General features: G+C 42.4%; 1 protein-coding gene across 1 annotated transcript; it reads left to right on the top strand.

Moving 5' to 3' along the window:
• The first annotated feature begins 13485 nt into the window (after window positions 1-13485).
• On the top strand, window positions 13486-18860 carry LOC143934597 (helix-loop-helix protein lin-22-like). Its single transcript, XM_077458344.1, has 3 exons — window positions 13486-13643; window positions 16477-16657; window positions 17809-18860. Exons 1-3 carry the CDS (start codon window positions 13581-13583, stop codon window positions 18024-18026), a joined length of 462 nt encoding a protein of 153 aa, XP_077314470.1. The 5' UTR covers window positions 13486-13580; the 3' UTR covers window positions 18027-18860.
• Window positions 18861-22776: the final 3916 nt, after the last annotated feature.

Raw genomic sequence — 22776 nt, 5'->3', positions numbered from 1 at the left:
CTCCATGTATCCATCATGTATCTCCATATCCCCTCCATGTCTCCTCCACGGACCAACCATGTCCTCTTCATGTCCCCTCCATGTCTCCTCCACGGACCAACCATGTCCTCTTCATGTCCCCTCCATGTCTCCTCCACGGACCAACCATTTCCTCTTCATGTCCCCTCCATGGCCCCTGTCAACACTCCTTGGTAGAGCCACCTTTGGGGAAAATTGATTGGCCAGGGTGGAGTTTAGCCAGACAATAACATATGTCCTCCATGTCTGTCAGCATTTGCAGTGCTACCCCTCCCTCCTCCATAAAAAATAATGTTTAAAGAAAATTTGTTAGAAATAGCTTATGTTGGCCAAGTTGAGAAAAGGAGAATTAGAATTTCATTCATCTGAGGAAACTTTCTCATCAATGCAGTCAAAAACAAACATTAAAAAAAAACAAAAAAAACATTGTACATAATTCTTTCGGTGTATGGCCGGCTTTATAGTCTCTGTTGTTTTAAGCAGAACTGAATCCAGTGTTGGTTCCTGAAGATCGATCCCAGAAAAAGACAAAGTGGCCTTTTGAGCCTGCCCCTTTTTTGATATTTGGGTTTTTTGGGGGGGTTATTAAACCTTGTTTTTTTTAATATAGATTTATGTTTGAACCTAGCATGTTTAAATTGGCTTACTGTTGACTGACCTCTGCTGGAAATCTGTTCCAAGCATCCACTACACTTTTAGAAAACTTTCTAAGATTAGTTTTGAACTTTCCCCCTGCTAGTTTAAGGTCAGGTCCCGGCGATCTTGATCTTCGCGGCATATGGAAAATACTGCTCTCCTGACACCCTTTTAACATTCTATATTTAAAGGTTTCACTCATGTCCCCCCAACCTTTCCCTTTTTTCCCTTAGACCTTTCCCCCGTTTTTGTTGCCTGTCTCTTGAATTATTCCAATTGTCAATATAGCTCTAGCTACAGGGGCTGCCAGGAAAACTTTTGGCCCAGGGGGCAAGTACAACCCAAAGGCCCATGGTGCAGCGACTCGGCCCCCCTCCCGCTCTCTCTCTTGTTTTCTTCCTTATGACCCCCATCCCAGGCTGAAGCTCCACTCCAAGTACTCTCTGCTCACCAGGCGGGTCGAGCTGGACAGTGCCTGCTGCACCGACTCTGAGTTCCCTACCTGTCCAGCAGGGGGGAGCCGAGGAGGCTTGGTCGGGGCAGGCTGGGGAAGAAGAGCATCTTGTGGGGCATGGAGCTGGCTTCAGTTTAAAAAAAGGCTAATGCCGCGTACACACTATCAAATTGTCCGGCGTACTTAGTCCGCCGAAACGCATTTCACCAGACAATTCGATCGTGTGTGGGCTTCAGCGCACTTTCTCAGCGTAAAGTCCGGCAGACTTAGAAAGTATTTTTGCAGTCTAATCTTTCCGCCGGACTTGGGTTTCAGCGGATAATACATTCGTCAGTATGCTAGTCCAGTGGACTAAGAATGACGCATGCTCAGAAGCAAGTACGAGAAGGAAGCTATTGGCTACTGGCTATTGAACTTCCTTTTTCTAGTCCCGTCGTACGTGTTGTACGTCATCGCGCTAGCAAACGCCGGACTTTCTGTGTGTCCGTGTGTGGCCAAGTCCGTTGGGTAGAAAGCCCGCCGGACTATCCGCCGGATTGTTTGCCGGACTAAGTACACCGGACAATTCGATCGTGTGTACACGGCCTTACTCATCTTCATCCCGCAACTCGAAGACTTTTCATTCCTCTTCCCGAGGAAGCCATTAACCATGTCTGTGGCAGAAACAATGCAGCCTTTTTCATGGGGTAATTCCCCCTCTGCCCGCCGTCCCAGTCTGCCCCTGCCTTGCTATAAAGTCTTAGCATGCACAGCATACTTCCACATTATAGCACACTTCCACCGTTAGTGTGCCCTCCTCTGGTGGTGCAAGGTCAGCGCTCCACCTGGTCACTCTGTCTCTGTCACTTCTATCTTCTCCTGGGTCCAACATCATCATAGTCTGCAACTAAAAGTTATATCATTGATGGTGCCCAGTGGTGGACCAAGATGATGTCAGGCCCAGAAGAAGACCAGGAGAAGATAGTAGAGCAAAGTCTTGTTCTGGATCCGAAATCATCTTAGTCCAGAGGCGGACTGACCATTGGGGCACTGCCAGAGGTCCCCATGCCACTAGGGGGCCCCATCAGGGTTGTCAGCCTCAATAAAACCAGGGACAGTATGTGTCTGTGTGTGTGTGTGTGTATACTGTGTGGCCCCATAATCTCCTATTGCCCGGGGGCCCCATAATCTCCTATTGCCTGGGGGGCCCCATGAGTTGTCAGTCCGCCCCTGTCTTAGTCCACCATTGGGCACCATCAATGGTATTATTTCTTGTGGCAGACTATGATGATGGGCCCAGAAGAAGACCAGGGTACCATTCTTGCACCTGCGAGCTGGATTTACATCATCCCAGCACCAGGCTCCGATCCTGAAACTTTACAGGATATCATCTTCTGAATGTAGGTTGTCATTATCCAGGTAGAAGATAGGCAAGCTCTTTCATCATCTCACCTCACTGCTTATTGAAAACAATGCTGATTGGAGATGATACATAATGATTGGCGGCCCAAGATCACGGGGTTGATTTACTAAAGAAAATAAGGCTGTTTACTTTGCAAACTTTGCAAGGGAAATTTCACTTTGCAAAGAAAACCCGATCACAAGAAAAGAGAAAACGGTTTATTAATATGAAGCAAGAAGATTTTTTACTCTGAAAGAATCATTAAATTTCGGGGGGACGCTGAGATGTGGCCTCCTGGGTCTCGTGCTTTCTTTTCTATTATTGAATGAATGAATGAAATACTTATATAGCGCACAATGCGAACTGAATCGCCTCTAGGCTAAAATAAAAGCTTTGGTGACCCCTGCAGGTCACTACTGGGCATTACGCCTACATGTTCGACATTTTAAATCACCAATAAAGGACCAAAAAAAACGGAGACACTTTAGACCGCGTCCAAAGATTATAACACAAATCAACTAGTCGGCCAGCAGGTAAGCAGGGCTTTGGAATGTTGGTATAATTCAAAGTGTAAATGTGAGATCTGAGGTCTCCGGATCTCATATTTAAGAGGACCCTTCAAGCTTTTTTTCTAACACAAGGTATTTTTACATTCCTTGTAATAGGCATAAACATTTTCTTTCATAAAAAGACAGTGTAAAAAGAAAAAAAAGAAAAGGGTAAAATAAATAAGAAAAAAAAAAAATTGAAAGTGTCACGTCCCGCCGAGTTCCCGCGCAGAACCGGACACATACGGAAGTCACGCCCGCATATGAAAACGGTGTTTAAACCACACATGTGAGGTATTGCCGCGATTGTTGGAGCGAGAGCAATACTTCTAGCCCTAGACCAGTGATGGTGAACCTTGGCACCCCAGGTGTTTTGGAACTACATTTCCCATGATGCTCGGCTACACTGCAGAGTGCATGAGCATCATGGGAAATGTACTTCCAAAACATCTGGAGTGCCAAGGTTCGCCATCACTGCCCTAGACCTTCTCTGTAACTCCAAATTGGTAACCTCTAGAAATTTTTTTATATGTCGCCTATGGAGATTTTTAAGGGACAAAAATTTGTCGCCATTCCACGAGCGGGGGCGCAATTTTCAAGCGTGACGTGTTCAGTATCAATTTACTCGACGTAAGATTATCTTTCAAAATATAGAACTAAATTGGGCTAAATTTACTGATGTTTTATTTTTTAATTAAAAAGATAGTGTATATTTTCTAAAAAAAAAATTGCGCTTGTAAGACCGCTGTGCAAATACGTTGTGACATAAAATATTGCAACGACCGCCATTTTATATTACATTCTAACAAAAAAATATATAAAGTTTGGGGATTCTAAGTCATTTTGTAGCAAAAAAAAACAGACTTTAACTTGTAAACAAAAAAAAAATAGGCCCGATCCTTAAGTGGTTAAAGTGGTTGTAAAATTCTATAATCCACTCTATTACAGTATTATATAATGTACAATGTGTGTGTTTTTCTGTATTATTGTGCCAAATACCTTCATTTATAGCCCCGCTGACCTCCAGCTGTTCTCCTCCTCTTCTCTCGGCGTTCAGCTGGGAATCTTGGCCCCTCCCTCTGCAGTGCTCAGAGCGGGGAGGAGAGCTCCGGCGGGTCACGGAAGCGCCCAGCGGCACCGTAAGGAACATATTTGGCACAATTATCTTACAGAAACAGACACATTGTACCTTATACAATATGGTAATAGAGTAGATTATAGGATTTTACAAGCACTAATGCTAAATGCTAATGACTCCTGAGCTGACAGGCAGGGAGGGAGAGGGGGAAAGAAGACAGGGGGCACAGGAACTAGCAAATACACATTGCATGATAAGACCTACCTTGAAAATAAGCCCTACTGTGTCTTTTGTTGCCAAAATTAATATAAGATCTGGTCTTACTTTCGGGTAACACGTTATGCATGTTTTTAGGCAAAATAAAGAAACTGTCGATTCACTTTGTTTGCAAATATATTCTGTCACAACAACAATAACCAAAAGGGGCTGAAGTGTGTGCAGGTGATTTTGGCCCACCTTGAAAGATAATAAAATCGACTTTTATTAAATCATGACATTTCCTATGTGGGGCTCGGTCCTAAAGCTGGCCTTAGGGTACTCTTTGATATAAAAGGACCAATCTGGCGTTTTGAGCAATCTTCTGGGGCTGTAGATCTCCAGCTCCCCTATTTCTCCTCTATGTTTACATGGAGAGCAGAGCATTTCTGTTTATGATGCCCAGGGTGGTCAGACTGTGCATGTATGTCAGATATTGTCCTTTAGGATCTCTGTGTATTAATGGATAGGTGGCGTTATGTGCAGATATGAGGCCAAGGAATTTTGCCATAAGCACTCCTATGTTAATCACCTGGCGGTCCAATTTCATGTAGCAACATGACCATAAACAGTGGTCTTTGGTTTCTTCCAATGACGCCCATAGACAGCCATCAAACATAAAGGCACTATCCAACTGCCCTCAATCCCATGTGTTGTTCCAGCAAGGTCCACAAGATTAATGGCTCTCAATCATATGCGCTGTGCCAGCGGTGCCCTAAAAATGATTGGTTGGCCCTCAATCACATGAATTGTCGGAATAGGGTTCTAAAGACGAACAGTTGGCCCTCAGTCACATGGGTTATGCCAGCAGCGTCTGAAAGATGATTGGCTGGCCCTCAGTCACATGGGTTGTGCTAGCAGGGTCCTAAAGATGATTGGTTAGCCCTCAATCGCATGGGTTGTGCCAGCAAGGTCCAAAAGATGAATAGTTGGCAATCAATCATATGCGCTGTGCCAGTTGTGTCCTAAAAATTATTGATTGGCCCTCAATCACATGAATTGTCAGAATGGGGTTCTAAAGATGAATACAGTTGGCCCTCAGTCATATGCACTGTGCTAGTAGGGTCCTAAAGATGAATAGTTGGCCCTGAATCGCATGGGTTGTGCCAGCAGGGTCCTTAAGATGATTGATTGGCCCTCGGTCACATGGGTAATACCAGTGGGGTCCTAAAGATGATTGGATCACCCTTAGTCACATGAGTTGTGCCAGCGGGGTCCTAAAGACAAATAGTTGGCTCTATATAACATTGGTTATACCAGTGGGATCCTAAAGATCATTGGATCGCCCTCAGTCACATGGGTTGTGCCAGCAGGGTCCTAAAGATGATTGATTGGTCCCCAGTCACATGGGTTGTGCCAGGGGGGTCCAAAAGATGAAAAGTTGTCCTCAATCACATAAGTTGTGCCAGCAGGGTTCTAAAAGACAAATAGTTGTCCCTCAGTCACATGGGTTGTGCCAATGGGGTTCTAAAGATGAACAGCTGGCCCTCAATCACATAAATTGCGCCAGTGGGGTCCTAAAGATAATTGGTTGGCCCTCAGTCACATGGGTTGTGCCAGCAGGATCTTAAAGATAATTGGTTGGCCTTGGACACATGGGCTTTGCCACCGGGATCCTAAAGATAATTGGTTGGCCTTAGTCACATGGGCTTTGCCAGTGGGATCCTAAAGATAATTGGTTGGCCTCAGTCACATGGGCTTTGCCAGCGGGATCCTAAAGATAATTGGTTGGCCTCAGTCACATAGGCTTTGCCAGCGGGATCCTAAAGATAATTGGTTGGCCTTAGTCACATGAGTTGTGCCAGTGGGATCCTAAAGATAATTGGTTGGCCCTCAATCACATGGATTGTGCCTGCTTTGTCCTAAAGATGAATAGTTGTCCTCAATTACATAAGTTGTACCAGTGGGGTTCTAAAGACAAATAGTTGTCCCTCAGTTACATCGTTTGTGCCAGTGGGATCCTAAAGATGAACATTTGGCACTCAATCCCATGGGTTACGCCAGCGCGGTCCTAAAGATTAATCGTTGACTATTCATATTTGACCAGTGAAGAGGGGAGGGGGATGCGCACTTCCTCCATCATTGGCATTCCAAACATGGCCAATCAATACTCCTTTTGAGAAGACCCATATAAAATACCACTGGATTGTCCGATAGCCACCCTGTACATGTGGCCTTTATTAGTTCATAAAATGCATTACAAATACATCATTTAAAGACACCACCAATGTCAGACAAAAGGAACAATTTGTTAATATCCATTTTCAAGCTGGGAAGAAGAAATGGCGGCTATGAACCTTTTGCCGTCATCTTCTTCTTCTCAAACGTTATAAAAAATTTTGTTCCACGATCTTCAATGTGTCTGTATGGGAAAATCCTGCCTACCACCCTGTCCTACACACCAGAGTGTGCTTTACATCAACTTGTGAGATGTGACACGGGAGTGCCAAGTACAGATAAGGTGAGGGAAGGAGGGACTGGGTGGAGCTGGCTCCTTGGTCTTATCAAAGGAAAGACCACATCAAAAGGCTTCTGGGACCATTCCTATGGGAACCCAGGCCTGGAAAGTAGGACAAATTTACGTATTGTGATGCTAAGCAACTTTAATAGACCCGTGGCTGGTTCTTTATTAGGCACTACCCCGAATGCCCTTCTAGATAACACCACTGGATGGAATTTTCTTATACTAATGTGCTACATTCTTTCTTTTTCTACTTAATAGATGTATACTACACTTCTTTTCGTAACCAAATTAATGCATTAACTCCTTTATGTAACCTAAATGAAGCTTTATTGAAATGTAAACAAATAAAAAATAAATCACGAATTGTACAAAAATGGTAAAATCTTCCAATTAAGGAAAATGTAATAAAATTGATTGAAAGTTGAGTTGTAGGGTGCATGGCCACCTTTGCAATTTACTTAAAGCTCACCAGCCACGTTACCATCTGACTGTACAATCTCCATTAGCTCTACAAACAAATATGTGGTGTAAAGGCCTGCCGGACTGGATAATTTGGATAGGACCTCATAGTTGGTAGATCTAAAGTCGATTGTATAGAGATTGTAACATGCATTGTGACCCTTAAGGCCCGTACACACGGTCGGACTTTTTGACAACAAACATGCAAATTAGCTGTTTTGGAGCAACATCCGACCGTGTGTACGCTCCATCGGACAAACTTTTTCTGTTTTCATCGGACTTTTGTTGGCTGTGCGAACGGACAAACTTTCTGGCAACAAAAAGTCCGATGGAGCAAAGTCCGACCGTGTGTACGCAAAAGCATCGGACTTTTGTACAAGGTACAAACACGCAATGCTCAGAACCAATGCAAAAGATCAGACTACAATACAGAAGTTCACCAAAGGTGGCGCTGGAGTCATTGAACGTCCTCTTTTGAAGCGGCGTCAGTACGTTGTGACGTCATTACGTTCGTGTTTGTTGTCAAAAAGTCCGACCGTGTGTATGCAATACAAACTTGTGGACCACGCCCTTTGTACAAAAGTCCACGGGAAAGTTTGTACAAAGTCCGACCGTGTGTATGAGGCTTTAGTCTAATGCCGCGTACACACGACCGGACTTTTTGACAGCAAAGGTCCGACGGAACGAGTCCGACAATTCGATCGTGTGTGGGGCTCCATCGGACCTTTGCTTGCCAAAAATCCGCCGGACTTTAGAAATAGAACATGTTTTAAATTTTTCCACCGGACCGAGAAATCCGCTTGTGTGTATGCTAGTCCGACGTACAAAAACCAACGCGAGGGCAGCTATTGGCTACTGGCTATGAACTTCCTTATTCTAGTCCGGTCGTACGTCATCACGTTAGAATCCGTCGGACTTTGGTGTGATTGTGTGTGGCCAAGTCCGTTCATTCGGAAAGCCCGTCGGAACTCCGCCGAAAGTCCGTCGGACCTAGTCCCTCGAAAAGTCCGGTCGTGTGTACGCGGCATAAGGAAGAACTTCGGCAACTTATCCAATCATGTAATAATTAAATTGCCTCTTATGTAGGCCGGCACACGTCTAGAAATGTATCCTTAGTAGTAAATTGTAACATATTTGGCCAGATATCAGCTATTTATTAAATGATAAAGAAATCCAACTTTTATAAAAGCATATGCATTGTTTAATTGTTTAAGACACAATCAAAATGAACAGATTGGGGGGATTTTGAACCGATAACGGTGGTTTATTGTTGTTTCTTTAGATGGGGGGGGGGAGGGGGTGGGAGCACTCCATAACTTCCCGTGTGGTCACCAAGACAGGAAATGAACAAAGTTTTTCCAATAGGGGCCAACTATAGAAAAAAAGAGAGCCTGTAAGAAATCCCTTTAGACATTTATTGTAATCTGTGCCACCATTGAATAGATTTCCTCACTTTTGATGTGGTCATCAGGACTGGGAGTGAGCCAATATCTTGGCAACATTACAAGTTATATCCCTTCCTCACTCTATTAAAAAATATATATATATTGACTAGAGTTGGGTTCTAACATAAACGGACACAAAACCAAAAGTGCTTAGCCTCTGATGGAAGCATCCAGGCAGGGCTGGATTAACTGGATTAACGTAGGGGCTATTGGAGCTGCAGCTCCAGGCCCCTACCTTAATATAGGCCCAGCCACCCAAAAAGGACATGGAAAGCAATGGATCAGTGGGAAGAGATCTCTCCTGATGGGCCCTGCATTCCACATGCTCCTGGGCAGGATGGTGGGATTGATAATGGGCACTGCATGAGCAGTCCTAACAGAAGCCTGGGGCACGCCAATGCAGGGCTCTTACAGAAGTCTGGGGCTTCCATAGTGTTAGGCCTGTGCCCCTGCACTCTTTCAGCTCAGAGTGCACACTGATGCACGGCCCTTACAGAAACTTGAAATCAAATGCCAGGCTTCCCTAGTGTTATGCCTGTGTGGCTGCGCACTTTTGAGTTTGGGCGCATGCCAGCACAGGCTCTTGGAAAGCAAAAGGGTGCCCAGTAAAAGGCCCATCAAAATCCTCAGCACCAAGCACATGAGGCTCTTAATCCTGCCCTGCATCCAGGTCATGTTTGATATATATCCCAGGTGACTAGGTTTAGCTGCACTGCCCCAGAACCAGCATGATGTATACGGATTGGCTGCTCCCATCAAAGCTTTACCATAAAGGTGTTATACTACGTGGTCTTATGATTCAGCCAATTCATTAAATGTAAAAAGCATGGAATGTAACCCTTTAGTGTTAAGAGATCTGGGGATCTGGAACAAACTTTTTCTGGAGCTAAAATTTAGAAACCAAGAACCGTCTATAAAATTCAACCACATGTTCAACCAAAGCAATTAGGCTCAACTAAAGACATTTTTTTCTCATTTCTAAGGGTCAGTGTCCAGCTCCTCATGTCTAGACCAAAAACCTAAAAGAATTGATGCCGACCACAGTGCCTCAATCGTTGATCGCAGCCTACTGGCCACAATGTTTGGAGGTGCTGGTTGGGTTTAATACTGGCTTATCAGACACATCAAGGACTACAACAAAATGGCGCCCATCCACACACTGCCTTGGCAAACGGTTATTGAAAAATACACATTGGAGAACACCCTCTAACACAGGGGTCTCCAAACTGTACCGGGGGGGCCAGACGTGGCCCTTTGCTTGCCTTTATCCGGCCCTTTTGATGCTTTTCCTCCCACTAAAACCAATGATAGGGCACTATTCCTTTCACTGACACTGATAGGGCACTATTCCTCCCACCATTCCTCCCACTGACACCAATGATGGGACACCATTCCCCCCACTGAAACCAATGATGGGGCACTATTCCTCCCACTGACACCAATGATGGGACACCATTCCTCCCACTGACACCAATGATGGGCACTATTCCTCCCACTGACATCAATGATGGGACACTATTCCTCCCACTGACACCAATAATGGGGCACTATTCCTCCCACTGATACCAATAATGGGGTACTATTCCTCCCACTGACACCAATGATGGGACACCATTTCTCCCACTGACACCAATGATGGGACACTATTCCTCCCACTGATACCAATGATGGGGCACTATTCCTCCCACTGACACCAATTATAGGACACTATTCCTCCCACTGACACCAATGATGGGGCACTATTCCTCCCACTGACATCAATGATGGGGCACTATTCCTCCCACTGACATCAATGATGGGGCACTATTCGTCCCCCTAATACTAAAGATGGGGCACTATTCCTCCCACTGACACCAATGACAGGGCACTATTCCTCCCCCTAATACTGAAGATGGGGCATTGTTTACCTCCACTGTTATCAGGACCTTTTCTACTACCAATGGCTACACTCCGGTCCCCCTAAAATCCAAAGAACAGCAAACGGACCCTTTGTGTAGAAAGTTTGGAGAAATCTGCTCTAAAATGTTTCACCCCATAGGGGCTTGATCATAGATGTGCTCTACAATTAAACCCCTATTGGGTGAAATATGTTAAAGGGGGTTCTCCCATTGGTAGAATACATAGTTGAAGCCATTGTCTACTAAGAGGAGCTTACTATGAAAAATACATCCCTGGGAATTACAGGTCAGTCAGCCTAACATCAATAGTATGTAAGCTCTTGGAGGGGATGATAAGGGACTATATACAAGATTTTAGTAATGACAACAGCAATCAGCATGTATTCACGAAGAATCATTCTTGCCAAACCAATCTTTTAACCTTCTGAGGAGGTGAGCTGCCATCTAGATAAGAAAGACCCATAGACGTGGTGTATCTAGATAAAGGAAGGCCCGTAGATGTGGTGTATCTGGATAAAGGAAGGCCCATAGACGTGGTGTATCTAGATAAAGGAAGGCCCGTAGATGTGGTGTATCTGGATAAAGGAAGGCCCATAGACGTGGTGTATCTAGATAAAGGAAGGCCCGTAGACGTGGTGTATCTGGATAAAGGAAGGCCCGTAGATGTGATATATCTGGATAAAGGAAGGCCCGTAGACGTGGTGTATCTAGATAAAGGAAGGCCCGTAGATATGGTGTATCTGGATAAAGGAAGGCCGTAGATGTGGTGTATCTGGATAAAGGAAGGCCCATAGACGTGGTGTATCTGGATAAAGGAAGGCCCGTAGACGTGGTGTATCTGGATAAAGGAAGGCCCATAGACGTGGTGTATCTAGATAAAGGAAGGCCCGTAGATGTGGTGCATCTAGATAAAGGAAGGCCCGTAGATGTGGTGTATCTAGATAAAGGAAGGCCCGTAGACACGGTGTATCTAGATAAAGGAAGGCCCGTAGAAGTGGTGTATCTGGATAAAGGAAGGCCCGTAGATGTGGTGTATCTGGATAAAGGAAGGCCCCTCACACGTGGTGCATCTAGATAAAGGAAGGCCCGTAGATGTGGTGTATCTAGATAAAGGAAGGCCCGTAGATGTGGTGTATCTAGATAAAGGAAGGCCCGTAGACGTGGTGTATCTGGATAAAGGAAGGCCCGTAGATGTGGTGTATCTAGATAAAGGAAGGCCCGTAGATGTGGTGTATCTAGATAAAGAAAGGCCCATAGATGTGGTGTATCTGAATAAAGGAAGGCCCGTAGACGTGGTGTATCTAGATAAAGGAAGGCCCGTAGACGTGGTGTATCTAGATAAAGGAAGGCCCGTAGACGTGGTGTATCTAGATAAAGGAAGGCCCGTAGATGTGGTGTATCTGGATAAAGGAAGGCCCGTAGACGTGGTGTATCTAGATAAAGGAAGGCCCGTAGATGTGGTGTATCTGGATAAAGGAAGGCCCGTAGACGTGGTGTATCTGGATAAAGGAAGGCCCATAGATGTGGTGTATCTGGATAAAGGAAGGCCCGTAGACGTGGTGTATCTAGATAAAGGAAGGCCCGTAGACGTGGTGTATCTAGATAAAGGAAGGCCCGTAGATGTGGTGTATCTAGATAAAGGAAGGCCTGTAGACGTGGTGTATCTAGATAAAGGAAGGCCTGTAGACGTGGTGTATCTGGATAAAGGAAGGCCCGTAGACGTGGTGTATCTAGATAAAGTAAGGCCCGTAGACGTGGTGTATCTAGATTAAGGGAGGCCCGTAGACGTGGTGTATCTAGAGAAAGGAAGGCCCATAGATGTGGTGTATCTGGGTAAAAGAAGGCCCGTAGACGTGGTGTATCTAGATAAAGGAAGGCCCGTAGACGTGGTGTATCTGAATTTTGCAAAAGCATTTGACACAGATCCCCATAAACGTTTACTGTACAAAATAAGGTCGGTTGGCATGGACCATAGGGTGAGTACATGGATTGAAAACTGGCTACAAGGGCGAGTTCAGAGGGTGGTGATAAATGGGGAGTACTCGGAATGGTCGAATAAACGACCTGAACGATGGGATAAACAGTCCAATCTCTGTATTTGCGGACGATACTAAGCTAAGCAGGGCAATAACTTCTCCGCAGGATGTGGAAACCTTCCAAGAAGTATGTTGAGGCAGCGTGTGGACGGGCGCCATTTCGTTGTATTTTTTTTGAATTGAAGACATCAAGACACTTTGAGGATGCTGAAGACACACGTAGGATATGTGAACTTTCAAAGCTTGCCCACGTGAGTCTCATGAAAACCACTTGTAATATACTAAACAATTGCAATTCTTCTAACCTGCAAAGTTAGAGGTGTACTAAATTTGAAAAGACTCAAGGACAAAGTCTGAGAGACGTGCCGACGCTTGTCCTCCGGCACCATACAGGCCATAAGACATGTGCCTCCGAACGTGCCGCTCAACTCTATTGAGCATCTGGCTGATGCCTGCATTGTGAGTGTCGCACATGCCGAATCTTTATAAGCAGTCATGTGCCACAGGTTAATATTAAGTTTTAATGAGCCTAAAAAAAAAAAAAAGAAAAAAGAAAAAAAAAAGCGAATTGTTTTGATAGCAACAGCTGTCAGAGGAAGAGTGTGGAGCTCAATTGCCCCCCGTGTTATGGGCCGTGAGGCTTTCCCACACTCTTCTTCCTCTGTAAGGTTTATGGCCTGTTACAGATGCTGCTGGACAGACTGCCTGCTTGCACACTTCCATTGTCTCCCCTCTGCACCGCCATTGGCTGCCGACTGTGGGAACCTTCGCAGAGTCCCCTATTCACACTTTATTATGCAAACAGGGGGGGGGTATAAAAGAGGAAGGAGCAATTCACACTCAGACACACTCTGGCTGGCTGGCCACAAAGGAGGATTACTACTTTACTGGGGATATAACCTGCTAGCATGGCTCCTTGTAACAGGATTGAGGAGGACTTGGATAGCAACCTGGGCAAAGACACAAGAAAGGTAGGACCCTCGTTTGTTGGAAAAAATAAATAAAAATGTGGAAAAAAAAAAAGTTTGAAAAGATAAGCCTAAAAAGTTAATCTGTTTAACTTTTGAACTTCTCTTTATAAACATGAAAAAGTGTTAAGCTGTTTTTATCTTTTTTAACTTTTGAGACATTTTGGTTATATATACACACATAGATATATATATATATATATATATATATATATATATATATATATATATATATATATATATATATATAAAAACCAAAATGCCTCAAAAGTTAAAAAGATAAAAACTTTCATTTTAAAAAATGGAGAAAGTTTGAAAAAAAAGCTTAACACTCTTTTAGGCTTTTCTTTTCAAAATCTTTTTTTTTTTTTATTTCACATTTATATATATATATATGTGTGTGTGTGTGTGTATGTATGTATCTATGTATATATTTTACAAAATGCTTCAAAAGTTATAAGGATAAAAATCTTTATTTAAAAAAAATATATATATGTGTGTGTGTATGTATGTGTATATATATATATTTATATATATATATATATATATATATATATATGTGTATGTGTATATTCATATATTATATATATACATACATACACACACACACACACATATATATATATATATATATATCATTTTTTTTTTTTTTTTTTTTAATAAAGATTTTTATCCTTTTAACTTTTGAAGCATTTTGTAAAATATATGCATATATATATATATATATATATATATATATATATATATATATATATATTAAATATATGTATATATAGTTTTAAAAAAGCTTAAAGTTTCTATCTTTTTATTATCTTTTAAAGAATGTTCTAAAGTTAAAAGGGTGAAAATGTAAAAGCTTTAAGCAATTTTTTCAAACTTATTCTATTTTTTTTTATATAAAACTTTTTATCTTTTGGAGCATTTTGTATTTTTTTTTTGAGATTTATATTATTATTATATGATTTTTTTTTTTTTCAAATAAAGATTTAGATTTTTTTTTTTTTTACTTTTAAAAGCATTTAGAAGGAAATATAGGATCTAAAATGGCCCAACGTTTCCCTATGTGGAGCAGTATCTGGTTGTAATACTCCTTTACCCTCCACACCCCCCATCTTTTTTATTTAAATTTTATCTACGTCCCCCTAGTTTTGATAATACATGATAAGGACCAAGATATTATAATCGTTTTAGTACTAAAAAGTTGGGATGTGTCTAATTTTTTTATAGTCCGTCCTACTCTATTAGTATTAGAATTAACTTCTATTATATAGATGTAATGGTTCCTATGGGGTGTTATGTCAAATATTATATTATATACACACCGTACAATTGTAGTGTTAGAGATTTGGGCATTGTTGTTTTTCTGAGTTGTGTATATATATATATATATATATATATATATATATATATATATATATATATATCTATATCATTTGTGTATTGTAGTTTTATGTATATATAAAAATAGTTTGCAATAAAAATAGATTGAACTTGTAAAGCATTTATATATATTTTATTTATTTATCTTTTAACAAAATGCTTTAAAAGTTAAAAATATACAAATCTTTATTTTGAAAAAAAATAAAATCATATATATATATATATATATATATATATATATATATATATATATATATATATATATATATATATATATATATATATATATATATATATATATATATATATATATATATATATATATATATATATATATAAAAGAAGCTTTCTTGCAGCTACAGGTAAGCCTTAATCTAGGTTTACCTGTAGGTTAAAGTGGTTGTAATGGGTTTACAACCACTTTAAGGGGCGCTTTTCGGCACTTTTCCCCCCAAAAAAGGGGTTAAAAACTCCTGTTTTGCTGCGCTTTTAAGGCATTCCAATGGGCAGGGGCATTTTGGGAGCGCTGGACTTTTTTTTCCCGTCTCACAAGGACTGCAGGACTTTTTTCCCCATCCTGCAAGTGCACCGCCCCAGAGTCAAGAGACACACTGGAATGAATAGGAGGCGGTTTTTCAGGCGCTTAGCAGAGGGTATTTCTAGCGCTAAATCGCCTGAAAACGGTGTGAAAGGGGTGTAAGATTAGTCCTGGTTTGATTGATTCAGTTCTGGCAAATGATTACTTTTATTTTTTATATTTTTTTAAAGTTTAGTTGTTTTTTTTTTTTATTATAACAAACTTTTGTATTTTTAGTTTAGTTTTGTTTTTTTATATTTTTGTTTAGTTATAACAAATATTTTTTTTTTTTTAAACTTTTAACATATAATTTGAACATGTATTATTGGCACATATTCATCAAACACTTATCTGTGGTTTGGATTAAGTTGGTTTAGGATGGTATCGCTTTTGGTTGGCAAATTGGTGCATTTTTGAGGACATGATTTTATTATATTTTTTTTGTGTGCGTTTTATATCATTTTTGATCGTATTATACATTTTATGACTCAGTCCCCAGCAATAGAAAGCAAACAATTGAGCTATCGCAGATTAGACCTGGAGGATTTTAGAGCTTGCAGATCCTAAATACCTAAGTACCTTTAGTTCTTGAGTAATTGCAGGTCTGTAGTGGCCATGTGGATAAGATAGCATGGTAGGCAAGTTACTCTCATGCAGCTGAAGGTAAACAGAGCCAGACCTTTGCAATAGATGCTTCAGATTTACATATTACATGCAATGATTGTGCTGTGTAGGGCTCCCCCATGTGGTGATACTGAGTACTTCAGTCCTTCAGACCTGCCTGTCTGTGAGGATGATGTTGACCTGCTATGTTGCTCATATAGAACCGTTCTTACAGTCATGGCTGCATGTTAACCATTTTCTATCTTTTCCTGGCAGTTGAGGAAGCCCGTCATTGAGAAGATGAGGAGAGATCGCATTAACAGCAGCATTGAGCAACTGCGGCTCTTACTGGAGAAAGAGTTCCAGAAAAACCAACTTCCCTCCAAACCGGAGAAGGCCGACATACTGGAGATGACCGTCAATTTACTAAGAGATCAGCTCCACAGGGCAACAAAAGGTAAGTTATTAACATTATGCTATATACCCATTTTTTTTTTTTTTGGACAAATGCAGGCATAATGTCCACTTTGCGATATCATACAATGGCCATTTTGTCTCCAATTGACCTCAAAAGATTCTAGTGAAAGGACAGGGCCTTTAAATAATTTTTTTCCTGTCACCATTGTGTGCATTGCGTGGGCATAGACCTACCTTTGGTGTGATAAATGTTTTTGAATATTATCTGGTGCCATGACTAAATATTTGGGGACCAAGTATGGTTTAGTTCTCAGATTACCTTGATCATGTCAATGCATCATTTTATCAAGGAGATTTATTAAAAAAAAAAGTTAAATGAATATCTTTGTGGAAATACCAGCTAATCGAAACACCATGGGCCCATCCAAATTGATTGAATTGGGTTGGGTTGGGTTAGGTTTTAATGGGTTTGGTTGGGTTGGGTTGGGTTAGGTTTTAATGGGTTTGGTTGGGTTGGGTTGAGTTTGATTAGATTGGGTTGGGTTAGGTTGGAATGGGTTGGGTTAGGTTTTGTTGGATTGGGTTAGGTTTGGTTGGAATGGGTTGGGTTGGGTTAGGTTTTGTTGGATTGGGTTAGGTTTGGTTTGGTTGGATTGGGTTGGGTTAGGTCGGGTTGGATTGGGGTGGGTTGGGTTAGGTTGGATTGGGGATGGGTTGGGTTAGGTTGGGTTGGATTTGGTTGGGATGGGTTAGGTTAATAAAATAAAGCAGAAATAGAGTTCTACTACCCAATAGGATTTGAAAAAGAATTCAGGGCTACCTGGGTGCGGAAAGGCAGTCACACAGCTGGTTGGGTTAGGTCGGGTTAAATTGGGTTGGGATGGGTTATTATGGATTGGGTTGGGATGGGTTAGGTTGGATTGGGTTGTGTTAGGTTGGGCTGGATTGGGTTGGGATAGGTTAGGTTGGATTGGATTGGGATAGGTTAGATTGGATTGGGATGAGTTAGGTTAGATTGGATTGTGTTGGGTTGAGTTGAGTTGGGTCGCTTTGGGGAACACCCAATTTTTCTTCAGCTACAAATTTTACCTACTTCCCCATCCACCTCCGCCATGTTTAAGAATGATATAACATTTTATATTTTGACTTATTTCAGTGATACTAATCGTCTTTCTGTCTCTTCTGTTACAGCCATGGCTCCCTGCAAACCAGCTTTCCCATCATCGATGAAGGAAGCGAGCTTTCCTCCAAATAACAAATACTCAACTATACAAATGGGTTTCTGGAGTGAGCCCAACAAACTGAGGTCCACAAAAGAGAACGTCTGTCACCCCCTCGCCAACTTTAACCAAGGAGGCAAACAGGCAGCTCAGGCTTGCAATGCAGCAGATTTGTGGCGGCCATGGTGAACAAAATGGCCGCCCTTTGGCCTGTTTCCTGCATTGAGCAACTAATATCAGGTCTCACAAAAAAAAAAAAACTAAAATATCTAAAGACTACAAAAGAAGGAGAGAATCTTCGCATCTAAAGTCTTCCAAGACAGCAAATTATTTTTTTTCATTAGAAATTTAATATATTTATATATATTGTTGTGTTTTTATTTCTCACAAGGACACAATTGTGTGTTATACACACGCTAATTATTTTGTACACAGACGTTGCGACCAAGAACCTGGAGCATTCCAAGAATCACGGTTGGGTCCTTGTATCTTCGAGGCATCTAAAGAAATTGTCAGAAAATTGAGCAGAAATGTACGCCTATTGTATCGCCTTATCCATCGAGCCTCGCCGTCAAACGTAGATATTATTTCTTCTAACGCTTGACCTAAAGTGTGAATCAAATGTTAATTTGGTAAAACAGGATGACGCTTTCGGGGGTCTCCTGCTTACATTGCGAACATGTTTTGTAAATGAAGAGTATACGTCCTTTGTCGATGTTTTCGGTGAACAGAAAGGAGCGTGGTGCTTTTTTTTATTGACACGCAGATGGAGCCATTTCCCTTCAGAGAAGGACCGCACGCTCATCTCATGTCTCGTCTGATTATTATGTGTTGGGAAGTTTTGGCAAAAAAAAGTGCTGAAATCGAAAAGTTCTTTTCTGAGAAAAGTGTTTGTTTTTGTTTTTGTTTGTTTGTTTTTGAAAATGTGTTTTATTTGATGTTTTTTGTTCTGCTTTTGCACCTTTTTTTGGACGGCAATATATACAAAAAGGTTGATCAATAAATACTTTTTGTAAAAAGTAACTTGGGAGAGATGGTTGTTGTTCTTTAAAGATAACATTTTCCTTGCAGGTATGTCAGATTGTTTAGTAACACAAAGCAAAAGTGCGATAACCCAATCAGAATTTATTTTTCAGTTGTCTTCAGTAAATTACAATCGGCTGATAACGCACTTAACGATCTCCCAGTTTTTTTCACATTTTGAATAAAAGGTCACGAATTCATACAATATTTTTTTGGGGAAAACGCTCTTAGGAATTCATCTGACTAGGTATCAATAAAATACAAACAAAAATAAATAATAAAAAAAAAGTTTCTGCCTTTTACCGTGAATAATTTTTCACGGAGAGCTGTCCCTTCTGGGAGAACACACAATGATTATTGCTTGCGGCTACGGACGCTGACAATAATCACATGATAAATCTGACATGCTGGTTTTTCTCGTCGTTTGAAGGGTTAACTAGACCCGCGCATGACGAAAAAATTTGTTTCGTTTCGATAACCACTTACCGCCCGCCATATAACAAAATGATGTCGGCAAAGTGGTTGCGTTATCCTGATCGGACGTCATATGACGTGGTGAGGATAACAAGCCGGGGGGGGGGGGGTGGGGGGGCGCTCATTCTAACGATCGTTGTTGTGGCATGTCAGTCTGACACACCGCAACTCCGATCCGATGGAGGCTCTTTACCGTGTGATCAGCCGTGTCCAATCGCGGCTGATCACGATGTAAACAGGAAGAGCTGTTTATCGGCTTTTCCTCACTCAGGTGAGTCACGTCTGTCAGACGCAAGTAGAGGAGAGCTGATCGGCTGCTCCTCTGACGGGGAGGGGGGTCTGCGCTGATTATTTATCAGCGCAGCCCCCCAGTGGATGCCCACGTAGGATCACCAGGGATGTCCACCACTGATGACCACCAGGCATGGCATCCCTGGTGGCCATGGGTGGCAATGTTTGCCCACACATGATGCCAATCAGGGCCCACCAGCAATATCTGCCAGTTCCTCCTAATCAGTGATGCCAATCAGTGCCATATATATCAGTGTCAATCAGTGGCACTCATCAGTGTCCATCAGTGCCCCCTATCAGAGCCCATCTATGCCCACCTATCAATGCCCATCAGTGCCACCTATTAGTGCCACCCATAAGTACCCATCAGTGCAGCCTTTCAGTGCCCATTTGTGCCACCTATGAGTGCACATCAGTGCAGCCTTTCAGTGCCCATTTGTGCCACCTATGAGTGCACATCAGTGCCACCTATGAGTGCTCATCAGTGCTGCATATCAGTGCCCATCATCAGGGCCCATTAGTGCCAGCTCATCCGTGCTCATCAGGGCCACCTCATCAGTGATTGGTGGTGCAGCCTCTTCAGTGAAGGAGAAAACGTACTTATTTACAAAATGTTATAACAGAAACTAAGAAAAACTTTCTATTTTATTCTCTGGGGTCTCTGCTAATATATATAGTCACCCCCCACCTCCCCTGGGGACAGAGACCCCTTCTCACCTGGGGCAGTAACTTCATCTGCCCTGGAGAAAAGGACCTCATCTCTTCTGGGGATGGGGACCTCATCCTGCCTAGGGACAGTCCCCCAATGGGGCATCTAAAAATAAAAAATAAAATAATACCAGTGGTGGAACTACAGGGCTCACAAAGGTCATACCTGTGACCACGCCACCGCCAGACTCAGAGGGAAGGGCCCTGGCTGGGGTTCAGGGGGGCCCTTCATGGTTTCTTGCATCGGGGCCCTGAAGGTTCTAGTTACGCCACTGATTGGATCCTGTCAAAATTGCCCCTGATATGTGTATGTATGAGTGTGAGTTAGGGGCCTTAGATTGTAAGCTCCTTGGGGGCAGGGACTAATGTGAATGTACAATGTATATGTAAAGTGCTGCATACATTGATGGTGCTATTTAGGTGGCAGTAATTAAAAAAAAAAAACATTGGGCAGTTGGATCTTCTAATCACCATTGCATGTCTGCAATTAACTATAAGATCAAGCCATTTTTTTTCAAGTTTTAAACACTTAAAGGCCAAACCCTTTTTCTGACATTTGTTGTTTACAAGTAAGGATGAGCCGAACACCCCCTCCCCCGGTTCGCATCGCATCAGAAACTGCGAACAGGCAATACATTTCTTCGAACATCCGAACACCATTAAAGTCTATGTGATTCGAACATGAAAAATCTAAAGTGCTAATTTTAAAGGCTTATATGCAAGTTATTGTCCTAAAAAGTGTTTGGGGACCCGGGTCCTGCCCCAGGGGACATGGATCAATGCAAATTTTTTTCTTTTTTAAAAGCCCGTTTTTTCTGGAGCAGCGATTTTAATAATGCTTAAAGTGAAACAATTAAAGTGTAATATTCCTTTAAATTTCATACCTGGGGGGTGTCTATAGTATGCCTGTGAAGGGGCGCATGTTTCCCGTGTTTAGAACTGTCCCTGCACAAAGTGTCATTTCTGAAGGAAAAAAACTCATTTAAAAGCACTTGCGGCTATAATAAATTCGCGCCCCCCCCTCCTGAACCGTACCAGGCCACATGCCCTCAAAATTGGGAGGGTGCTTTTGGGGGTAGCCCCCCAAAACACCTTGTCCCCATGTTGATAGAGACCCTTGCCCGGTGGTTGTGGGGGTCTGCGGGTGGAGGGCTTATCAGAATCTGGAAGCCTCCTTTAACAAGGGGACTCCCAGATCCTGCCCCCCCGTTTGAAATGGTAACGGGTACATTGTACCCCTATCATTTCACAAAGAAAGTGTAAAAAGATTGCAAAAAAACACAGACACTATTGGGAAAAGTCTTTTATTAAAAATATTTTTTCCGCAGTGGTAATCCACTCTCGGTATCCTGCGATGGGTGATCTCTCCTCTCCAGGTCCAGGGTCCCCTTGTTAAAGTTGGCCTCCAGATTCCGATAAGCCTCCCGCATGCAGACCTCCACAACCACCGGCCAGGGTTGTGGGGATGAGGCCCTTGTCCCCATCAACATGGGGACAAGGTGCTTTGGGGGGCTACCCCTAAAGCACCCTCCCAATGTTGAGGGCATGTGGCCTGGTGCGGTTCAGGAGGGGGGGGGCACTCTCTTGTCCCCGCCTCTTTTCCTGCGACCTGCCAGGTTGTATGCTTGGATAAAGGGTCTGGTATGGATTTTTGGGTGGACCCCCAAGCTTTTTTTTTTTTTATCAATGACTTTCAATGACTGTTTTCTGTATTACCAGGAGCCGACAATTCATTATAGCTGCGAGTGCTTTTAAATGACACTTTGTGCAGGGACTGTTCTAAGCACGGGAAACATGCGCCCCTTTACAAGCAAACTATACTCACCCCCAGGTATGAAATTTAAAGGAATATTTCACTTTTATTGTTTCACTATAAGAATTATTAAAATCACTGCTCCTGAAAAAACGGTTATATATATATAAACGTTTTAAAAATAAATTTTTGCATTGATCCATGTCCCCTGGGGCAGGACCCAGGTCCCCAAACCCTTTTTATTACAATAACTTGCATATAAGCCTGTAAAATTGTCACTTTAGATTTATATATCAAATCTGTCCATCACCCATGGGGGGGCTAATCGCCCCCCATCCTTCTTTCTCCCGCAATGGGGGGGAGAGAGGTTGACTGCTGCCTTCCCATCCGTCCTTCTCCAGTGAGGGGGCAGCTAGCTGATTGCTGCCTTTTCATCCGTCTCCCGCCAGGGAGAGAGGGTGCTGTTGGTTTGCCGCCGCCGCCGCCCCCCCCTCCCCTCAAATATTGAGCACCAGCTGTCACTGCTTATTTCCTTAGTTGTTGTATGTAGATTTGAGATATATATATATATATATATATATATATATATATATATATATATATATATATACACAGGGCAAGACTTAGGGTGGTGGGGGCCCCTGGGCTTTAGTCACTTTCGGGCCCTACCTTCTATACATTACTGTATTT

This window comes from Lithobates pipiens, unplaced genomic scaffold (assembly GCF_037356315.1).
Source record: "Lithobates pipiens isolate NorthernLeopardFrog02 unplaced genomic scaffold, aLitPip1_a1.2 Scaffold_27, whole genome shotgun sequence".
Classification (NCBI taxonomy): Eukaryota; Metazoa; Chordata; class Amphibia; order Anura; family Ranidae; genus Lithobates; species Lithobates pipiens.
The sequence above is the reverse complement of the archived record's forward strand: the minus strand, read 5'-3'. Positions and strand labels throughout refer to the sequence as shown.